Raw genomic sequence first — 22,212 nt, forward strand, 5'->3', positions numbered from 1 at the left:
AGCGGAGAGTCAGCGCCTGCGCAGACGTGCCTCGAAGAGGGAGGGGGAACGGTTGCTTGTTGGTTGTTGTAGTAACAGAGCAAAGCGCCGGCAAGAGTTGCTGCGGCTCCCGGCCGCCAAGGGACATGAAGCCGCAGGTACGGACGCTGAGGGTGCTCAGGAGCGGTTAGTACGCGGGCTGTGGCGGAGTCTGCTTAGGCGGAAGTGCTTAGCTTCCCGAGAGGCGTCTGGGGAGAGGGAGGCAGCAGCAGCAGCAGCAGCAGCAACGGCATCATCTTCTCCCGCTCAAAGAAGTAACAAGCGTCCTGGAGAGGAGGCTGCCCTGAGAGCAAGAGGCTGGGCCCCTTTTGCTTAGGTCAGAGCTGGGAGAAGTTCCTTTTTTGGACTAGAGTCCCCAAAATAAAGCAGTTAACGTGACCGTGGTGGCTGGTGTATTCCGGCAGTTGCAGTCCAAAAAAAAAGTAACGTTTCCCATCTGTCAGGGCTAGTCGGGTCACGTCGTATTGACTGGTGGAGCCGGAAAGCCCGCAGAGTTGAAGTACAACGAGCCTGGAGGAGAGCAGGACTCAGATGAGGATCCCATAACGCTTTCTGCTCCCCAGAGGCGTAGAGATGCGTCCCCCTGTATGGGGAAAACGCCGGGGTCGTCTAAAGGAGGACGGGTGGTACTTCTAGGAAAGGAACGGCTTTTTCAGAATAGGGTTTTGTGTGCGTGTGTTTGGGGTGATGGTGGTGGTTCCAGCCCCTTGCACGTAGTCATCAGACCACGAGAAAGAAAACTCGAATCATAGTGAGTAAATGTGTGTTGTTAGAAGCAGCTGTAAAGTTACATAGAAGAGAAAGTACTGAATATAACTGAGAGTGTTTCAAGAAGGTGAGTTCTTGGTTCAACCTGTCAAAAAGGCATTCTTTCCTCTTTTAGACATAGCGGATTTTTTGCCTGTTGAGAGGAAGACTTGCCTTTACATTTCTCTCAGTTCCGGAGATACGATTTTCGCGGTCTTCTAATCAAGTAGTCTGAACACAGTGAATCATGTAATCTAGTTTTATGCTGTAGCTTAGAACCGGTGGATTGATAGTTATGTCATGACACACATACTTGTTGCATAATTCTACTTTCATCAAGATGTATTTTGGCTGTCAGATTGTGGCTCAGTTATATAATTTGGGTCCAACAAGATGTGAGGGTAGGAGAATTGTGTTTTAAAACATAACTCATTGCCAGACTTTTACTCATGTAAAGATTTTACTCATGTAAAGAAAAGTGAAGGTGGGTTGTTTTCATTCAGAGAGAAGGAATACTGTGTTGTAAAATGGTTCTGAACCTGTTGTCCATAATTGTATCTGCCTTGTACTCCCTATCCCCACAACTCCTTTTAGCTAGTTTCCAGCTGTGGTACAAGAATATTAAGTCCAGTAATGTGAAAAGCTCCAAAGGTGAGGAGGTGTGTTTGGGGCAGAAGACTCACTGCCTCTTGCCACCATTGCTTCTCTGCATTCCCCTCCATATTTCATATCTATTCCGCATATATTGTATTTTAATAAAAGCGTTGTTGTTTACTTATATGTATTTATGAACAGCTTACATCTATCAGTTTTAAAGAAGTATGCACAGCTAATGAAATATATCATGTAAAACCAGTACCAAATGTATGTATTTATCCTTAAGAAAAATGGATAGTAGCTTGAGCTGTATTAGGAAAACTTGCATAAACAAATATACTGTCAACAAATTCAGAATTCTAATAATTGTTATACTGAAGAAGCATGAAGTCTAATTATACCCCCAATGTACAACTTCTGGAAACTACGCTCTATGTCTGTACCCAGACCAAAGTGATTTCATTTACTAGTCTGACTGGAGGGCACGGAGATTGCAAAGAGAGCAAGTAATACAGATAATCTGGAGAGGACAAGCCATTGTAGGTTCTTCTGTCAGTTGTATAATATGCATCTTCTACTGTGTTTCCCTGAATATAAGACAGGGTCTTATATTAATTTTTGCTCCAAAAATGCATTAGGGCTTATTTTCAGAGAATGTTTTATTTTACAGTCATGTCATCTTCTGATTGCTGCACAATGGTGGAGGGCAGGGTTTCACTTAACTGGGGCTTATTTTTGGGGTACGGCCCTTATTATGTGCATACTGAAAAGTCATACTAGGGCTTATTTTCAGGTTAGGTCTTATTTTCGGGGAAACATATTTTTGGATGAATGTCCCATGCAGATATATCCAAAGAGACCAGTATTATAGATGGTCTGTTGAAGATAAAAGGTAAAGGTTCCCCTTGACAATTTTTGTCCAGTTGTGTTCGACTCTAGGGGGCGGTGCTCATCCCCGTTTCCAAGCCATAGAGCCAGCGTTTGTCCGAAGACAATCTTGCATGGTCACATGGCCAGTGCGACTTAGATATGGAACGCTGTTACCTTCCCACCAAGGTGGTCCCTATTTATCTACTTGCATTTGCATGCTTTCAAACCGCTAGGTTGGCGGGAGCTGGGATAAGCGACGGGTGCTCACTCCGTCGCGTGGATTTGATCTTACGACTGCTTGGTCTTCTGACCCTGCAGCATAGGCTTCTGCGGTTTAGCCCGCAGCGCCACCACGTCCCTTCATCTGTTGAAGATAGTTGACTGTTAATATTTATATTCTTTTCTCTCTCTTAAAAGCTCAGATGTTTCATTTTGTCCTCATTTCTATCTCATTTTATCCTCCCTATAAATGTTTGAGGTAGTGACTTGGCCCAGAAAGAATTACAGCTTACTGGAAATTTTTACTTGAATTCCTATACCCAAATCCAGCGATCTAACATCACACAGTCTTCCTTAATTAAGAAGCATTGCCTTGCTTTGATGTGTGTGCATTTGGTCTGGTCTCCAGGTGTCTGTGTGAATTTTGTTGTATGTGTATACTATAGACTCACAATGACAATATATAATTTTATTTATTTATTATTTATTGATCACACCCCCCCCATTTTTTTCCACAGAAAACAACACCATATAAATCTACTGATTTTAGAGGGAAGCGTTTGAGAGGCCATTGTTTCTGGGCTGTATGAAAACGTCCACAGGAAATGCCAGTTGGAATGGCTCGGGATTTAGAAGAAACAGATTCATCTTCAGAGGAAGAGGAAGAGGTGGAAGAAGGGCCAGAGTAAGTTAAAAGTGCATGACGCCATTACACAGCACCAAAATGATGGCTGAAATCCTGTTGCTTAGTGTGACTCAGACTAGAGTAGGCCTGTTGAGTCAGCGGGGTTTGGGGAATCAACTCCATGAGTTCCATTGATTCAAATAGGCCTTCTCTAGTTGTGACTTACTATAGTGTATAGAAATGCTGTATAGCAAAATTGTTTAGGTCTCTGATTGCGGAGCCAGAGATTGGGAGTCCCCCCCCCCCGTACCTCCTCAATAGGCTGGACTTGATGATCCATAGGGTCCTTTCCAGCTGTGCAATTCTAAGATTATCATTATTATTATTAAGTTACAACTTCAATGCCCATGTTTGAATCAATGGAACCTAGAGAGGAAATGACTCACCAAATCCTCCCTGATTCAATGGGCCTACTCTAAAGCAACTTATTATACTGAGAAACATAATTTTAGCCTTTCTGCTTCAACAGGTAAGTTTAGAGGTTTTCAAGGGGGGAAAAAGTAAGTGGGTTACAAGGTATGATCAATGTGTACTTTCTTATCTGAGTATTGTTCTGAGACTTGAGAAGCTATTTTCTCTTGTAATTATATTGGTAAGTTGGTGGGATACAGGATAAGTGAAACTATTTGTCCCTCTAACTCCATATTTTATACTCAAATTTGCAATATTTCCCCAGAGTTTGAGGCAAAGGTATTTTGTAGTATCTCTGGTCTGATCTTTTTTTCCTGAAATGTCACCTTTCAAAAGATAACATGGTATCAGTGCCACAGTGACATAAGCTTCATAATCTGGATGTGTATGCAGCTTGCTTGTCTTGCTTCAAAAATATGCAGCTAAGTATAGCTTATAGAGTCAGAATTATTCTCTTGATAGGTATTGCCTACTACCCAACATGTCAGGTGTTGCATCAGGTAACCCAGGGTCATGAAGGATGAGTGTTGCAGTCACTTGGAAGCTTGTCTGAGCCCTAGTGTTATTATTGTAAATCCTGAGGACAGGGCTTAGTCTAAAGTCCCTGCATGCAACCTCGGCTCTATTTCTATTTACATAAAGTGTTAGGATAGACACAATAAACTCTTCTTTGACTTAAACTGCTACCTTAGTTCAGTGTTCCAGACTGAACAACCTGTGGAAGAGACTGAAGAGGATGTAGTTTAGGATCTTCATACTGACATCCAAAGATGTGGGATTTTAATTATCAACATGTCCTATGCAAAGGAAACTTAGAGAAAGGAAACATTTTATGGTGGTATCACCTGCTTTTGTTTTATGTGCATACAGACAGGACTCTGTTAGTGAAAGTGTGATCTCATGAAGGGCAGATATTTTATTTCTTTTAAAGTTTGTGACATTTTATTCATCAGGATAGAGCATACATTAATTCAGATATGTGATATGTAACAATAATAATTGCACGCTGCCAAGTTAATTCTGATTTATGGAGCTCCTTTATAGGGTTTTTCAGGTAGAGAATATGCAGGTTTACCATTCTCTTCTTCTGATGTCATCCTGGGGCTGTGCAGCTTGCCCAAGGCCACACAGACTGTCTCTTCTCCCTAGAGGCACAGTGGGGAATCAAACTCCCAGCCTCTGGCTCTGCAGCTAGATACCTAAAGTACTGAGCTATCCAATCTGAACTCTGTTATTTTTAGAAAGTGTGATCTCAGGAAGGGCAGATACTCTTAGTTCTTTTAAAGATTGTAGTATTTTATTTAACAGGCTAGGGTGTGCTTTAATTCAGATATATATATTATGTAATGTTTTAAAAACATTTTATTTTCATCAGAATTCCTTAACTGGTCCATTGCATGGATTACATAGTATGTCTGTTATGAAACTGCTGGAAAGTATATTGTATATTTCAAATGTTTGGTTTCTTTCTGTATCAATATGGATTATTATTGTTTGCCATTAATTTTCTTAAGTACCGGTACTTAAATCTGTTTGTCAGTGTAGGTATATATTTTCTTATCATCCTAAAAATATCACTTGGGTTTTTTTACATTGATATAAATCCATGTGGAAAGTTATTGTTTGTCTAATTTATAGTTACAGTGAATCTAGTCAGATAAAGTACGATTCTGTTTAGTCCATTCAGGGAACACTGTACGTAGTATATTACACCATACACTGACTTTGCACTGGTATGAGAATACAGTACTGTATTAAGGAATTTACCTCATGGTAGCACAGCAACCCTGTCATTCTTTTATCTGTGTTCTTATGCTTATCAGAAGGAATACTGAGCTTGCATGTATTTTTGCACAGTCCTCTTGCATAGAATATTGGTAAACTGCATTAATCTTCTAATTCTTTCTAGGCCAGAGTAGGTGGTTGGTTCCTGGTGATAAACAACTCATTGTTTTCTTGGGCCATATATTTTAACAAGAAACCGAGCCTTCTCGGCAGTGGCCCCTCAACTTTGGAACAGCTTGCCGCCAGAGATCTGCCTGGCACCTTCTCTGGGTGTCTTCAAGAGCCAATTAAAAACTTGGCTCTTTAGGCAGGCCTTCCCTCCTGCCGATACTTGATGTTTACTTTTCTTGGTTTTTTGTTGTCTATCTTCCCATCTTGATTATATTATTGTAGATGTTAATTGTTTTTTAAAAATCCGTTTTGTGCACAATATATTGTGAGGCGCCCTGAATAGACTCCTGTCTAGAAGGGCGGGATAAAAAACAAACAAACAAACAAACAAACATTTGTCTCTACTTGGAGAGAGGAAGTGTGAAGGAATGCTGTAGGGTTGTTTCCTTGACTATAAGGCTCTAGCAGTAGAAAATGGAATTCCAAAATATCTATAATTCTGCTGTGAATTTGGTTTGAGATTGTAAAAGCAAAGCAAAAAGCAAAGTGTATTGTTTATATACTGCCCTGTGACACTTAAAGCATTCTCTGGGCGATTTACAGGTTTTAGTTACTCAGGCTACCCATTGCGCCCCCCCCCCCCAAGTGGGGTAGTCAATTTACTGACTTCAGAAGGATGGAAGGTGGAGTCAACCTTCTAATCACAATTAGTTTATGCAAATTAAACTTTGATTTTATTTAATGGAATTGTTGATCGGGCAAAAACGTATAGTATGTTATACAAAAATTTGCTTGTATTTTCCTTCATAGTCTTCCTATTTTTTGTTCTAACTTAGTACAGTATATTTCATTTCTCAACTTTGTTATTTGCCATTACCTACAACGAGTTGCCTTCTTGCTGCATAGTGACCATACAATGTCAACATTTCTGCAATTTGGCTGAGGCTTAACCGTAACACAGCAACACTTTGTTATTTTCTGAGATGTTGCCTTAGCAAAAGTTGCCGTGATACACTGTCACTTTTTGCCCTGATTCATGAAGAAGTGAAATAGGAAAATGTAAGGATATGTCTTATATAACTGCTTTAAGCATTGCAGGTTTAGTCTGATGCTACTTAAAATATCAAAACGATATTTTGTTATGCAAGTGATCTTAATGTCCTTGCTTTGAATGTTGAATCAGATAAGTGAAGAGAGTAAAACTTGTTAATTTGTCTAAATTGATAAGGAATTCAGACAAATAAACATAAGTAAGAATAGCTCTTAACTGTAGATGGTAATTTGTTTCATTATAAAAACTTGTACTGGGAGTATGTGGATTCTAATGTTTATTTTTACTATGAAGTGCTTTCAGTCCATATAAACTAGTTAACCTGGCTCTCTTCATAGTACAATCTTCTATATGTTCATATCTGTGTCTTCTTGTTTTAGGGAGCATCCGTGTATCACGTGGACAGGTGGATTCAGAAGAATCCCAATTCTGGTATTTCATGCAGAAGCTATTTTAACCAAGGACAGTTACATCCGCTTGATTGGGGGTAAACATAATTTTACTCAATGTATTGTTATTCTCAGACTAAGTAAGTACGTATAGTGTCTGAATGAAAAGACTTAACCAGAAGCCACTTTCCTTCTGTCATATAAAGTAAAGGGAATCTTTAGTAAGGTAGTCATTAACTGTTTTTAGATATAAATAATTTAATGAGTATTGAAACCATGAACTCTTAAGTCATAAGGGCAGAGTTGGTTAAATTTGTTCCTTCTGTGTTTACTGCAAATGGATAGAAATGTAAAAGTTCTTGATCTTGTTATATTCTGTTTGATTTAGGAAGTGCACAGATTCTTTTTTCCTTATATAAAAAAGTTGTGCTTTGCTTCACATAAGAATTCCCAGTATGAAACATTAAGAGTTTAAGAACTGTTCCATCTTGGTCTCCAGCAGTAAATTATTTACTTATTTGTGTGTTTAATTTGTATTTTGTCTTTCTGCTAAAAATTGGAACCCAAGAGAGTGTATAGTATAATTAAAAGTAATACATTATAAATATTAAAAACGTAGTTAAATCAGTTATTCTGTTCAAAGCCATTTTAAAAATGCCAGTTAAAAATAATAGTTACAGTTAATAGTAGAAAAGTGCTTCACTTTATACAGTGAACTGATGACAGCAACTGCAGCAGTAAGCACAACATAATACAACTATACTGCGTTCTATAAACTAACATTATTGTGCTGTTAGTGAAATAGTATAAAAATGTTCTATATTTGTATGCCATTGCAGTATGATAAATACAAATGTATTAAATTCTTTGACACTATTTTCTCTTATATAGCTGGAACAATAGAATGTATCTGGAGTGCTGTTACTGATTTTGTGTTGCTTTCTTCACAGAACGCTATCGCCTGTCTTTTAAGATAGTGAGGACAGACAGTCGTCTGGTACGCAGCATTTTGTCAGCTCATGGATTCCGTGAGGTACATGTATCAGACTTCTTGAGTATGAAGAAACTGAAAATCCAAATCTGTTTCCACTCCTCTTAGAACCAAGAGACAGCTACAGATCAGAGCCTGGGGTGTGTTAAACAATGCCAAGTAAACAAACAGCTCTGTAAAATACTCTCTTTATACATTTTATTATATTGTATAACATTCTGTTACAATCATGATTACTTTATAATGTGCATTCACCTTCCAGAATGTTATTTTTTTGAAGTTGGAAACTTGCCTTACAGTTTCAAAGCATAAAGTCTGGTGCAGCTCCTAATATTCCCGAAAACACTCAGTTTGTAGAGCTGGCTGTGTAATTTTGTTTATTTGCTGTTGAAGGGCAGTGTATCAAGAGCTGCTAGAACAGTGATGGGCAATGTCCAGATGTTGCTGAATTGCAGCTTCCGTATTCCTCATTGTTAGTTGTGTCGGCTAGGGTTGAGGGAGCTCAAGCTCAACAACAGCCCCTATTCCAACAAGATATTTAGCTATTAATTTAAATATGGTAAGAAAAGGAGTCATAGTCTTGCTTGATGCTGTAGCAGGGAAACAGAAGAAGGAGTTTTGCAATATTTTTAAAGACTAGACAGTGTGTAGGCTTCAGATTTACATAGTTTTATTAGGGTTGTGCATAATCTTTGTGCACCCTCTGTGACTGAGTAAAGGATACACAGATTGGGGCCAATCTGCCCTACACCCTTTTGACGACACGTTGACATGCTCCTTTTCTGGTCCATGATAGTATTCATTTGTTTCCAGTACTCATGAAGTCTCTGTTCCTGTGAATGGGGAAAGGCAAATAACAAGTCCAGGTCATAGACTGAATAATGTAAGATGGCAGAAGGGAATCTCCATCTTACAGACCTGGGCTCTGTTTTATTTTCGTTTTTATTTTTCTAGCTGCTAGGAGAAAGTCCCAGTCAACTTTTTAAGAAACCTGCTGGGAAGGGAGTGAGATAATGAGTGAGGGACTTTAAAAACACAATTGGCACAATCATCTTTGGTTCTTTCTTGAAAGGATAATATGTAATATGGCAGTTCTACTTTTTTTGTTGTTTGTCCCTCGTCCACTGTTCCTATTCCCTGATCTGAAATTAGTGGTGCTGTGACCACAAGGTTTTGATGATTTAAGCAATGCCTTGTGATAGGAGAGACAAGGAACATTAATTTCTAAGGTAAAGCTCATATTGTCCTTCATAATCATTCTTTTTCTAAATACTGGATTTGACATGGAGGATCTGTGGGGTACTGCTTCACCCTGTTAATGTCTCTGGGCTCTTTGCTTTTCCAAGAAATGCAAATTATCCCACATTCAGTTTGTTTTTACACATTTGACCAAAGAGAGTATACATCCCTAGTTATTATAATGTCTTCCTTGCTGCTTTCAAATTAATGTACGTATTACTTTGGATACTGTAGTTTTTTACCCAAATGATTATCTCATAAGGGTGTACAAGCATGTTTTTCCCACAGGTGCATCCAAGCAGCAATGAATATAACCTTATGTGGACAGGGTCCCATCTAAAACCCTATGTTCTGCGAACCCTCACTGATATTCAGAAGGTCAATCACTTTCCCAGGTATGAAGTATGTTTCATTAAAAGAAATCTGAGGTTTCAAAAATGTTGTATTGATTGTAAACTCCCTTACGAAGAAAGCATGGGTTTCCAGTTGTTGTTGAACCATTTTCCTCAGCACTACTAGTATAGGTTTCAGTTGATAATAGTTTCAGTCTATATGAATATCTGGAGGAAAACTGAATCTGGATAAAAACAATGTTTCCTATGAGGGTAAATTAATATCAACACGGGTCTTAAAGGTCATTTCCAGGTGTGACATACTGCACTGTCAACAACTTGTGCCCAGAGAAAAAAACAGTATGTTTTGCAGTCATGCATAAATATTTTCCATATAGTCCTATTCTTATGTCTGAAGAAGTGGACTTGTCCATGAAAGCTCACATTCAAATATAGCACTCAGTTTTTGATGTGCCTGGGGAATTATGGGAGTTGTCAAACAATACACATTTCTACACGTTTACTTTTTATAAGAGGCAGAGGTTGTTAAAATTTGTGAGTACTAAAGTATTTTTTGTAAGATAATCATAAAGAAGATATCAAACAGTCACTATATTTGATTTCAGGTCATATGAATTAACTCGAAAGGACAGATTATACAAGAACATCAATCGAATGCAGCAAACCTATGGTTTCAAAACATTCCATGTTCTGCCTCAGACTTTCATCCTCCCAGCTGAATATCAGGAGTTCTGCAGTAAGTGTCAGCTTCAGAGTAACCAGACTTTTGCAGGACATCTATGGGTTTGTCTCCAAAGATCTTCAAAATACTAAGAGCTAGAAACCAGATGTTTCTATACAGAAACTGTGTGGTATATTTTGACTGGGCATGCTTGCAGCAGTAGTCCCCTTCTTGAAACATTAGGACCTATGAACACTTAATTTTGCCCATATGCTGATGAAATGCCAATTTAAATTAATGGGTAGGTTGTAATCAAGTAGGTTGTATTGGTTTGGGATTTCTGGGAGGTGTAGTCCAAGGAACTTACATTTCTATCCTGTATGTTCTGGACATAATGGAGGAAAAAAGACCAACTCAAAAATTAGCCTTGGGGCTGTAGGAGAAGAATAAGCACTGGTATTGTGAACAGGACTAACGTTTTAGTAACACTTCAGCAAATTGAATGAGTACCAGAGTGGTGAGAGCGAAAGCGAGAGCAGTATGAAAAAGAATTTAGAGGGTGAGAGAAAACACTGGGGTGAGGGTAGGTGTCATTGTTTTTTAAGCTGGGCAAAGTCAAGCACATTTGCTGCTTTGTAAAATTGGAATTGATCAATGACATACGACTTCTTCATTCCATGACTTTTTTGTGCTTCAGCTCACACAGTGTAAGACATGGATGTTATAATGATTCTAATGAGTAGAGGCTTCTGTTTTAGTTAAAACAGGAGCCTCTTATCACTAGAATAATTATAAAACAGAAGTCTAATCAGTTGGTGTATTAAATATTTCTGTCTGCATGATCTTAATTCTTTCTGAAAAACTGAGGAGTACAGAAGTGTCTCAGGTTATTGTCTATCTCTGTACCAAAGAAAATAGATATGAATCTTAAGTCTTGGTGCTTTGACTCTTTAGCTCTTTTTACTGTGTCGCAATCAAAAGGGGTCATCCAGGAGCTCCTGCTTACAAGGAATCACTCCAAATTCTAATTGCTGTGTGTCACTGGCCAACATCTTCTAGTCTGCTTATGCAGGAGGAGTCAAATTACCTAAGTTTAAGAAATTTTTGTAGATACTAACTGTTGCATACTGAGTTGTGTGACTCAGTGTGCAACAGATACGTCTACAGAGATTTCTTAATTTGACGCAGTTTGCTTCCAAATGTTATGTCATTTGCATACCTATGCAAAGTATTTGGGTCATTATTTACACTACACTGAATGTAAAGGATGCAGAATTTTAAAAAGAGGCTTATGGCTGCTTCAATACTTTACAATACAGTATTGGTTGAATGATATATGTAAGCACTCATTAAAAAAGTCAGAAATTGGTAATGTGTTTGTACAGCATTTCATAGTGTTTTATTTATTTGTCCATTGCATTCTTTCCCAACCAGATTCCTATTCAAAGGATAGGGGACCATGGATAGTGAAACCTGTGGCATCTTCTAGAGGGCGAGGTGTCTATTTGATTAACAATGTAAGTATCTGAAAGCATATAGAGTTTGATGACTCACTAATATTTCTGAACAAATTCACAGTAACATTTTGTTCCCCATCAAAACATTCTGACTTTTACCTGTAGAGCATATTGTATGATACTGCCTTGAAACACTGTTTTGTTCTGCTTACATGGATTATCAAATGATGTGATAGTTGAATACAACAGCCTTGAGTTATGTCAAGTGTGGACACAGGGCCTTGATAAAATGGGTGTGATGGTTATCAATATATTCTCACCAGACACATGCTGTATAACTAGATGTTAGGCAAGTGTACAGTCTTTAATAATCACATGATGATTTTCATATGTGGCATATGCAGATATTTTGAGATTCATAGTACAGGTATTAGTATGACTGCTAGGAAAAGTCAAGGTTCTATTTTATCTTAGTTGCTATAGAACAGTTAGTGAAACTGGCAGCGCTTGTCATTTTTCTGCAGTCCTAATGTTTGATACAACCCAAAAGTTAGACTGAGCAGAAAGCAGTCTTTATTGGATGGTAAGGGGCTTGTAGTGAACATAGTCATATGGTAAGCTTGTATTTGTCTGTAGCATCACCCTATGTGAGAGCAGAATTTTACTATGCTTCTGCTTCTCATCGGGTATCTGTAAAAAAGCAAGAATGTGATGAGATTCTTGCTGTATGTGACCATCTCCTCTGATTTATATATCCACCATAGTAAGTATGCAGTTTGTAAAGAGATTCAGTCATACTAGTCCAGTGCCATGGATTCAGTGTTGACTGTACCTCACCTATAGGTATGGCCTGGACATAAATTTCTTGCTTAACTGCACCGCGTGTGCATATAATTCTTTGCATGTGTATTCAAAAGTTTAAAAAGTATTATTGGTATAAAGTAGTACAACACTGGACAATGAGTCATTGCTTTTGCTCGTCCCTTCCTCCCGTCATGTTGAAGGGGCCAGCTTGCCTCATCTGCTGTCAACCTGGCTTCTTTCCCATGGAATAAGGGAGCTGCTAGCCAAGTGCATGAAGCAACTCTTTCCAGAGCTACGTAAAACTTTACTTGAAGCTTCAAAGAAAGATATATATGAACACTGGGTCAGAACATGGAAAAGACACTCTAAATCCATTTGCGGTCATATTTGTCTCTGCCAGCATTGTGAAAACCACAAACCTGCCAGATTTTCAGAGAGAACTGTTTATAAACTCCTGAATCCTCTGTAGATAGTAAGGGATGTATTTGTACGTATTATACTTTATAACTGAAGTTTTCTAGCTGATTATAGTGAACCTGTTCATAACCAAAATGACTTGGTGAAGTTGTTGCTATAGGTATAGATCATGTTAGATATGACTTAGTTATGTTGGCATTAGAAGCAGAGGTGGTATCTAACCCAGTTCTCCTGCTCAGAGAATTGTAGAGTGATTCACCTCCCCTGCATTCTCAAATTTTACACACAGAGACTGCAGATGGAGGGAAATGTCCTGGGCTCCTCTTTGCATCTTTAGCAGAAATTTTCAGTCACTAAAGATTTTCCCTATCCTTTATAGTGGTTATCTTAAGTAGACAAAGGTTGAACTTGGCCTCTTGATATTTACAGTTGCTCTATGCATACATGCAAACAATAGGGTTGTATGTGATACTGTCTGTCTGCTGATAGAATGAATTTACAAAACCCCTGTGTGCTCCCTGGATCTGTTTTACAGGTTGGAAGGTCCTGTGAAGCAGATATGTGGGGAAAGGATAAGTCACAGTGCCATAGTACTAAATCTGGCATTTTGTCTAAAGTATAACAGTAAATTGATTATGATGATGATGATCATTTTAGAACTGCAGAGCTGGAAGGCACCCTATGGATCATCGAGTTAGCCTCTGTCAAGGAGGCATAGTAGGGACTAGAACTCATAACTCTGGCTCTGCAGCTAAATCACTGAGCTATGATAACTGATAATTAGTAGAATTTCCCTTGCCTTTTTATGCCAGTGCTCTGGTTTTTGATACTCTTGAATGAAGGTGTGTCTCTTCTGTTTTCCCCTTGTACTGTGATGTATACCTGTTTCTTTGGCCATAAAGGAACCTGATGACTAGGAAGAAGATTTCTATGTCATGTCATTTCCCCCCCCCCAAACATATTTCTAAGGTTATGGGTGAGTTTCAACATGTTTACTAGTAATCTGGTGAAAAAGGGCAGATTACTCATAAACATGTTTGAGCTTGCAGGTTGCAGAGAAAATGTGAAATGTCATAGAAATCCTCTCCCGAATGATGACTAATGCCTGTGTTGTTCTAGCACATCTGCAACTTCAAGCTTTAGGGTCAATCACAGAACAATATTCTGCCCTGTCTCACTTATGTGCACAATACCTGGAGTGTTTGATAACTGCACTGAACAATGCTTTGTTTGGGATAAATCAGATTCTAGCTTTAATTACAGGGCATGGTTAATTAAAAGCATTGATTTCATGTTTAGTTATTAATTACATAAACATTTCATCGGTTGTGGGCAAAGTCACTGAAGTCAGCATCCAGGCCTTTAATTTCTCACTCCATTGTGCTGCCTTTCTCATTCTGTAGCCAAATCAGATTTCCCTGGAAGAGAACATCCTGGTCTCACGCTACATTAGCAACCCTCTGCTCATAGATGGTAAGCTTCTGTTAGCATTTGCTTTTCATGTATGCATGAGACGTTGAAAGTTTTAGTAAAGCTTCTATTGTATTTGTTAGTGTGGTAAGTACAGTACAGTTTCTGTCATCTAAATACAGTGCATATTGCCATTCATTGGGAGATAACTCTGGGCATTCTTCCCCAATTTCTGAGCAATTTGAAGCAACTGATTATTGTTGCTCCTTTTCAGACTTCAAATTTGATGTGCGGCTTTATGTTGTGGTGACATCCTATGATCCCCTTATTATCTATCTTTATGAGGAAGGCCTAGCCAGGTAGGTACTTCTTCTGTTTTTCTTACTTTGTAGGCCAAATATTTTTCCGCAGAGTCACATGGAATATAGGTGAGTGTGGATCTAATGACCTTTTATAACCATGAGCAACAGATAGTAAAAGGACTCTGTAGATTTTTTTAGAACTTTGGTGTGTTCTAGAGGTTGGAAATTGTGAATGAATACATCTATAATATCTAGATCAGGGGTGTCCAACCTTTCACCTTCCCTGGGCCACATTGGACCGCACATAAAATAAAATAACAGTAACGATACCTGATCATCCAAAAAAACTGGGGTGAGAGGTTCAAAAGTTTGCAAGACAGCTCTTCGTAACCCTTTTCACACTTTTTTTCGGTTCTGAAACCGTCCTGATGACTCACACCAAAGTAATGCTTTTGCCTTGGTTTGCCTTCACGATATAGAGACTGGAAAGCTAGCAGTACGGAGCGACCCTGCGGTTGGAGACAGAGCCCGGGAAATTCAAATGCCCTCTCCCACTGGGCTCCTGCCTCCTGCTGCCATGTCTCTCCGTTCTGCTGGCTTCCCAAGTAGAAACTCTGAAGTTTCTACTTATACTCAGCCTTTCACCAGCCAAATCCAGCCTCACTGAAGGCGGTGACCATGGTTGTGTCGGTCTCCTCTCTGGACTCCGACCTGCAGCGGGCTGAATATTTAGAGGTAGCAATTGGCCAAAATTAAAATAATCCCAGTGATGGTGGGGAATACGGAATATATATTGCAGTGAATTAAATACCTTTTCTTCATGTAGCCTTCAGGTGGCAGTAGTGGTCTTTAAGGCTGTCTTCGCCTTTTTATTTTTACGGGATCTGAGCAAAAGCACAAGGGAAAGCTTTCATGGTTCCATTAACACACATTTTTCAAGTCTTTTTGTTCATAGGTCTGTCAGTATGCCAGGAGACTTCTCAATGCTGTATGAACGTAGCTGTATTTTAACCAGGTCATGCATGTATACTGTCCCTTTTTACAAAGTGTTTTTTAGTGAAGAATTTGTTACTCCTGAAAGAGTGTGATCTTTTCACAGCTTTTTCCATTTGGAAATGGAGACAGAATGCAATGACTAGGTATAGAAAGAATAGTCACTAAATCTGTCAACATTTCAGTGATCAGTTTTAAAACTCTGTGAGATTCCTGCCCTCAGTTGAGAGCAATATGAACAGCTAACCCTCCCCCCCCCCCGGTTTCTGTAACATGATGATGATGATCATCATCATAATCTTAGAACTGCAGAGCTGTGAAGGACCCTATGGATCATCAAGCCCAGCCCCTGTGAAGGAGGCACAGTGGGGAATCAAATTTCCATTCTCTGGCTCCACAGCTGAATATGCTAAACCACTGAGCTATCAAGCAGTTCAAATTCGCTCAAAATATCTTTAGTGTCCTTTGCCTTTAAGAAACTAAGCATATGTATTTTTGATTAAAAAGGATGCAAACAACACAGTGTTTCAAATTCTTAAATAAGCAGCAGTCATCCTAGTTTTGAGCTATTTTCACAATTTGCCAAACCTGAAAATTTGAGGCAAACTGCGCAGTTCTACCCTATTATATATCAAATTAGCATTTTTTAAAAATGATCTGTTTCATAATGAAGCAGAATTATCAACCATCTGAATACATTAAATTGTCATTGGGAGCAAAAACTGAAAAATGCAACTTTGCACTGGAATACTTGATTACAGTAATTAGCACCATCACGACTTCCATGATGTATCTTATAGCAGCCAATTATATGCTATCATAATAATGCACAAGAGACTTGTATGTTTCTATTATTTGTTCCATATAAAATATCCTTGGAAAGTGATTTTTTACAGTTAACACTCTCTGTGTTCTTTTGTCTTCCTTTGCGCTCTCTCTCTCTCTTCTCTCTCTCTCTCTCTCTCTCTCTCTCTCTCTGTGTTGATTTTGTAAACTTAGGCAAAATGCCAGCAGGTGGCACTCCAATACAGACTTTATGGGGAGTTGTCTCCAAAATTAAGTTTTTTTTGTTTGGATTCAAAAGGAGAATTTCATTCATTTAAAATATCAGGTTTTAGATAGATGGCAGCTTTGGGGCTTCGGACTTCTTCAACAGACTCTACTGACTGCTGGACTGGAGAAACAGTCAAGTTGTTTTGTGGAAGCATGATGGTTTGAGCAGAAAACTGAATGCACTTCTGAGGGCCCAAGCAGACAAGGGGGTGGGTGGGAAATTAACGTGGCTGCAAGAGCTGTGCAAGGTCTGAAATGAAGTAGCTGGCAGCAGAGCCTCTTAATGTCTGACAGTGCACTGCTTTCCTGTTCTTGAGCCCCCTAGTGCCTTCTTTGGTAGCCCTGCTTACTAATTAGCACTGGCTCCATGGAGATATTTACCTTTTCTCTGCTGGATTCCTGTGGTTTCCAAAGTATTCAGGTACTTACTGTGAGCCAAGGAATTCACATTACCTCATAGACTATGTTGTGGCCAGAGCCTGTTACAGCAGTTGAGTCCCCCCTCTTAGTAACCCCTGCCTGGCAGGCCCTTGACATTTGGGGAATGTAGCTCACTTAAGCAGTGGTAGAACAACAGTTGGTTTCATGACCCACCTCCCTTTTTTTCATGGCAAGCTTAGACATTTTGAACTGCAGCATTTTGTATTTCAATGTGATGCTTAACATGTTTTGATTAGTTAGGTCTAGTTGAAATTTCCTGCCACTGTTGGTCTCCTATACTAGAAAATTGGGGTTATTAAAAGGACATAAGAATGGCATTGGTAGATAAGGAAACAGAGAGGGGAGAAGGAAGAAAAAGACAGGTTTTAGCTAGAGTTTGAAAGAAGAGCTGCAGAGTAAACATCAGTGTGAGATAAATCAGATTTGACTATGAAAGAATTTTTATAACTGAATATTCTAGCTATACAAATCTCATTGGTTTGGAGATTAATAAACCATGGGAAATAGTTTCTGTTAATGTGTTTTTACATGGTACTTTTCAATTACCTGAAGGATATTCAATTGATCCAATTCCATTGAAGTTTAGCGTTCATCTACTGTTTATGAATTAAAGGATTTTGACTAGCTCATTGAGAGACTAGTCCATACTCGGATACAGTGGGGTCTTGACTTGAGAACTTAATCCGTATTGGAAGGCAGTTCTCAAGTCAGAAAGTCTGTAAATCAAGTCTCCATTGACCTACAGTGCATTGAAAACCGATTAATCCCGTAACAGGCCGTTTTTGTTCCATTTTGGTTTTTTTCTGGTCTGTAAGTCAAATCTCAGTCTGCAAGTCAAACCTAAATTTTGCGGCCAGAGAAGTCTGTAACTCAAAAAGTCTGTAAGTCAAGCCGTCTGTAAGTCAAGGGTCCACTGTATCTTTTATAGGATGTTTGTATCATCCAGATTATGTGACGCAGAAAAACGTAGTTCAAACGGAAACCCTATAGAAATAACAAAAAAGTGAATTTATCAATATTCTTGCTCCATGACATTTTTGCTTTGGATTAAATATGTACATGTATTGTTTTGATAAGGTAGCAAACATCTTATTGCAACTTGGGAGAGGACAATAGTTTGCCAAAAGGTAGTTTTTCCTGATGTGTTGAATTGTCAGATATCTGGTGACTTCTTCAGTAGCATCTGCATTCTAAACCTTCTGCAGAGAATGAATCCTAACTTTTGTGATAGTGACACATGGGCTGGAGCTGAAGATGTAAGGAAAAGAATTGGGGGAAAGATATTTGAGACTGAATCGAGAGATCTTACTACAATTTGCCTGTGATCATTTAGACTTTGCTTTCTCATGCTTACCTCTATGTATGATAAAAGTTTAGAAGATTCCTTAAGTTCAGCTTGTTCTTTACTCCTTCCTGTGTATCTCTCTGTGCTCATCAAGGCAAATGCTTGAGTCATGGGATCCAATGTCTATTTGAACTTTGTTTTCACTGATTTTGGATACTGAGCTTGCTAACCTAAGCATAAATATCCAGGGGTGAAGGAAATGTGACATTCAAATTACTAAAGCATTCTAGCAGTCTGGGCATTTATGGTACTTTGTAGTGTGATATGCATAGCATCTTAAAAAACAAAGACATCACCTTTACGACAAAGGTCCGCATAGTCAAAGCTATGGTTTTTCCAGTTGTGATGTATGGAAGTGAGAGCTGGACCATAAAGAAAGCTGACCGCTGAAGAATTGATGCTTCTGAATTGTGCTGGAGGAGACTCTTAAGCGTCCCCTGGACTGTAAAGAGAACAAACCTATCCATTTTGAAAGAAATCAACCCTGAGTGCTCACTGAAAGAACAGATCCTGAAGCTGAGGCTCCAATACTTTGGCCATCTCATGAGAAGAGAAGACTCCCTGGAAAAGACCCTGATGTTGGGAAAGTGTGAAGGCAAGAGGAGAAGGGGATGACAGAGGATGTGACAGTTGGACAGTGTCACCAAAGCTACCAACATGAATGAGGCAGTGGAAGACAGGGGGGCCTGGCGTGCTCTGTTTTATGGGGTCACGAAGAGTCGGACACACTAAACAGCAACAAGTGTGATATGGGAATAAGAAGTGGGAGCAAGAATGCAACTCAGGAACCAGGTCCTGATTTTGCCAAAGTAACATTTCATTATGAAAAGATGATGGAGGAATTGATCTGCTTTGGTCTGAATGATTATTGTAGTCTTCTTGTTTTGTAGGTTTGCAACAGTTAGATATGACCAGGGAGCAAAGAATATTAAAAACCAGTTCATGCATCTAACTAACTACAGTGTCAACAAGAAGAGTGGTGACTATGTCAGGTACTTCCGAGTTCTTTAGCCTTACATGCCAGTGGTGAAGTTCTCAAAGTCTTATTTTATTTTATTTATCTTCTTTACCTTTTTAAATTACGTACTTAATAGCTTGCCATTTTGGATAAGGCCCTTCACAGAGCTTTCAGAGGCGAATAATGGATTCAGTCTGCCAAAAAATAAAATAAAAACAAAGCTAGAATTAACAACAGAAACAGAAATTGAAAGAGTTACACCAAAGTTACAGAGGCGACCAGTGTGTAACCTATTTCTTTGGTTTTAGTTGTGATGACCCTGAAGTGGAAGATTATGGAAACAAGTGGAGTATGAGTGCAATGCTGAGATATCTGAAGCAAGAAGGGAAAGATACAACTGGTGAGTAGAGAACGTTTATTCCATTCCTTCTCTAAACACTTTGTATCACCAGCTCTAGTGGGGCTAATCATCCTCCTATGATTTTCTTACAGTTCCACCTGTTCAAATTATTCTCCCATTTATTGTAGAGCAAGGGATTCCCTTACCTCATTCCTGGCTGCATTTTTCCCTGATGTGCTTCTGCTTTCTCTCTGTTAAATGTTTTCTCCTTATACCTGCAACTGTCTTTCCTAGTAACACCCATGTGTTCTATAAAGTGAATGCCTTTTATCCTGGAATTCCATAATTTACCTTGCATTTAATTGGTTCCTTCAGAGCATGATGAATGAACAGTGCAAATTTCCATTTGGAAAGGACAGATTCTTGTTTGTTTGGTGGATGGGAGTTCTTGTGCATGGTCTTCTGCTCTTATATTACATATATTGGTATAATTTGCACAACCTGGTGATTACTTTGGGTTGTTTTTACTGTTAGTTGTGGTAGGTTGGAATTTTAAAATCAGTCATCTGGTTCCCAGGCACCCTCTACTGGAGAAGAGTAAACCTAGGAAATGCAATTTATTTCTTGTCTTTACTTTGGTAGGTTATCAAACCTTTTTCTCTCATCGTTTTTCTTTCCATCTTCTAAACAAACTCCCTGTATTTCTATTCTGTTTCTGCTTCCTGCTGCTATGGTTCTTTTAGAGCAAGAAGAGTACAGTCCTGGCCTTTCCAGCAACTCTGGCTACTGTAGGGGAATCTGTAAAAGGCCAGATGCCTCCATCTATTGCAAGGAGAACCGCAAACTCTCGCAGATTCTGTGCTCTCAGTGTCACAGCAAGTCCCACAAGAATTGAACTCATTGTGACACTAGCCTTCCAAGCCTTTTAGACATTGGAAGTCCACAAGGGAGGCATATCTAAGCAGCTAAGTAAGAACAAAGCAGCCCGAATTTCAGTTTTCTGAATCACTGGTGCTTGTGCTCTCAATCTAGAATTTTTTTATTTGATTAAGCAGATGGAGGTGAAGGATATTGATATGTTCATCAAAGCCACCAGTACACCAGGAAGAAAGAGAGAACACAGTTTGTGGGCAGGAGGAAAAGCTCATCATAGCATGAGCTGAATTCCCATCCTTGTGTGAATCTTAGTTCAGCCCAACAAATTTCCTCTTTGGTTCCTTTGTTCATTAAACATGATAAAACTGCATCACTTTGTATCTGTGGAAGCTTCTTTCAGTTGCGGAGTGTTACAGTAAATGGTTCAATAGTAACTTGAACAGAATTTGGTCCCCTCTGGGAGAGATGCAGAAGCATTTAACCAGCCCTGGGACATGAGCTAAAGCTTTGGTATGTCCCAAGAAATGGTTGTTATGCTTTATTGTGGGAGAAAAATATGCTGGAACTTAATAATCCATTCTCTATAGTAAAAGGAGGAAACCCTTCCCTGTCCAGTTAGAGTGATTAGGGTGCTGCTGAGTGTTTCGTAGAGGCTCTCAACAAATCTTGGTTTGTAGACTGTGTCCTCCTGTTCTTCATTGGTCTTCGTATGAGTGTTTTTGCGCCTGTGTTAAACCTTGCCAGAATGTTCTAGAGCTCAGATGAAAAAAAAAGACCATTAGCGCAGGCCCTCCCACGCTGTGCATCTCCCTGAGCCTAATGGTTAGCCCTCAGTTCCCTTCAGCTGCTACGGAGAGAACTTGGTCAAATCTGTCTCTAGAGCTAAATACTTACAACTTCCCTTTTTTTTTTTGGTCTATTGTCGTTGTTCCTCCCCTTTGTCAATCCAGTATTTCATTCTGTGAGTCCTGATTTTTTAAAATAAATTATCTATTACCCCCTCACTGTTTGTCCCTGTCGAGACTTTCCCTCCATTTTTATGGCCATAATGGTCCCTTTCAAAAAATGTGTTGTATGCATGACTGACAGTCGTTCCAAGTGTCTATACTGCCTCGGTGAGGGACATCAATCATGTAGTTGCCAACTCTGCTCAAAATTTACTAAGGTCGCTATTAAAAACCAACAGTCCAGACTCCCACCTTTGGGAGAAGTCCCTACATGCTGTCAGCTCCCTGTCTCAGCAAGCTTCAGCTGTCCCATCTGTCTTGGTTTGCAAGATAGTACCTAGATAATCAATCATGGAGTTGACCTAAATGGAACGAGGCTTCATGGCCGAAGGTGAACAATGGGCAAATGAAATCGAAGCACAGGTAGTTGGAACTGGAATATGTTGTCTACCTTGAGACCACATTCTATGCAACCAACATCATCCTGTGCTTTGTCAGTACTAAGTAAACTCCTTCAATGTTGAAGAAGCGTATGAAACCAACTGGATCAGATTCTATGCATACTAAAAAGCTAAAGACAGAATGAAAGGTCATTAAAAAGATAAGCCTTTGGCATCAAAAAAGGCTGTACAACAACCTCCAGCAAAACCCAAGCATACTGTATTGCTTACATACCTTCCCATCGTGCTTAAAGCACTCTGGGCAGTTTAGAATTTAATTA

At 39.2% G+C, this 22,212-nt stretch overlaps 1 protein-coding gene across 15 annotated transcripts in view; it reads left to right on the forward strand.

The window, feature by feature from the left end:
• Positions 1-4: 4 nt before the first annotated feature.
• TTLL5 (tubulin tyrosine ligase like 5) overlaps positions 5-22,212 on the forward strand; it is a 209,563-nt gene continuing 187,355 nt past the window's right edge. For 10 of the 15 annotated variants that reach the window (XR_013544935.1, XM_020793842.3, XM_020793848.3 and 7 more), the window contains exons 1-11: positions 5-137; positions 2,991-3,157; positions 6,896-7,002; positions 7,855-7,937; positions 9,423-9,529; positions 10,093-10,223; positions 11,583-11,665; positions 14,230-14,299; positions 14,511-14,595; positions 19,261-19,362; positions 19,637-19,728. Coding sequence is in view for 14 of the 15 variants with exons in the window: in XM_020793842.3 (XP_020649501.3) it covers positions 3,078-3,157; positions 6,896-7,002; positions 7,855-7,937; positions 9,423-9,529; positions 10,093-10,223; positions 11,583-11,665; positions 14,230-14,299; positions 14,511-14,595; positions 19,261-19,362; positions 19,637-19,728 (940 nt within the window). In the remaining variant the exon portion in view is untranslated. Of the gene's footprint in view, positions 138-2,990; positions 3,158-6,459; positions 6,524-6,895; positions 7,003-7,854; positions 8,036-9,422; positions 9,530-10,092; positions 10,224-11,582; positions 11,666-14,229; positions 14,300-14,510; positions 14,596-19,260; positions 19,363-19,636; positions 19,729-22,212 lie in introns of those variants that run through there. The other 5 variants (XM_078392888.1, XM_078392889.1, XM_078392891.1 and 2 more) reach the window with 3 other exon arrangements.

This window comes from Pogona vitticeps, chromosome 1 (assembly GCF_051106095.1).
Source record: "Pogona vitticeps strain Pit_001003342236 chromosome 1, PviZW2.1, whole genome shotgun sequence".
In the NCBI taxonomy this organism is placed as follows: Eukaryota; Metazoa; Chordata; class Lepidosauria; order Squamata; family Agamidae; genus Pogona; species Pogona vitticeps.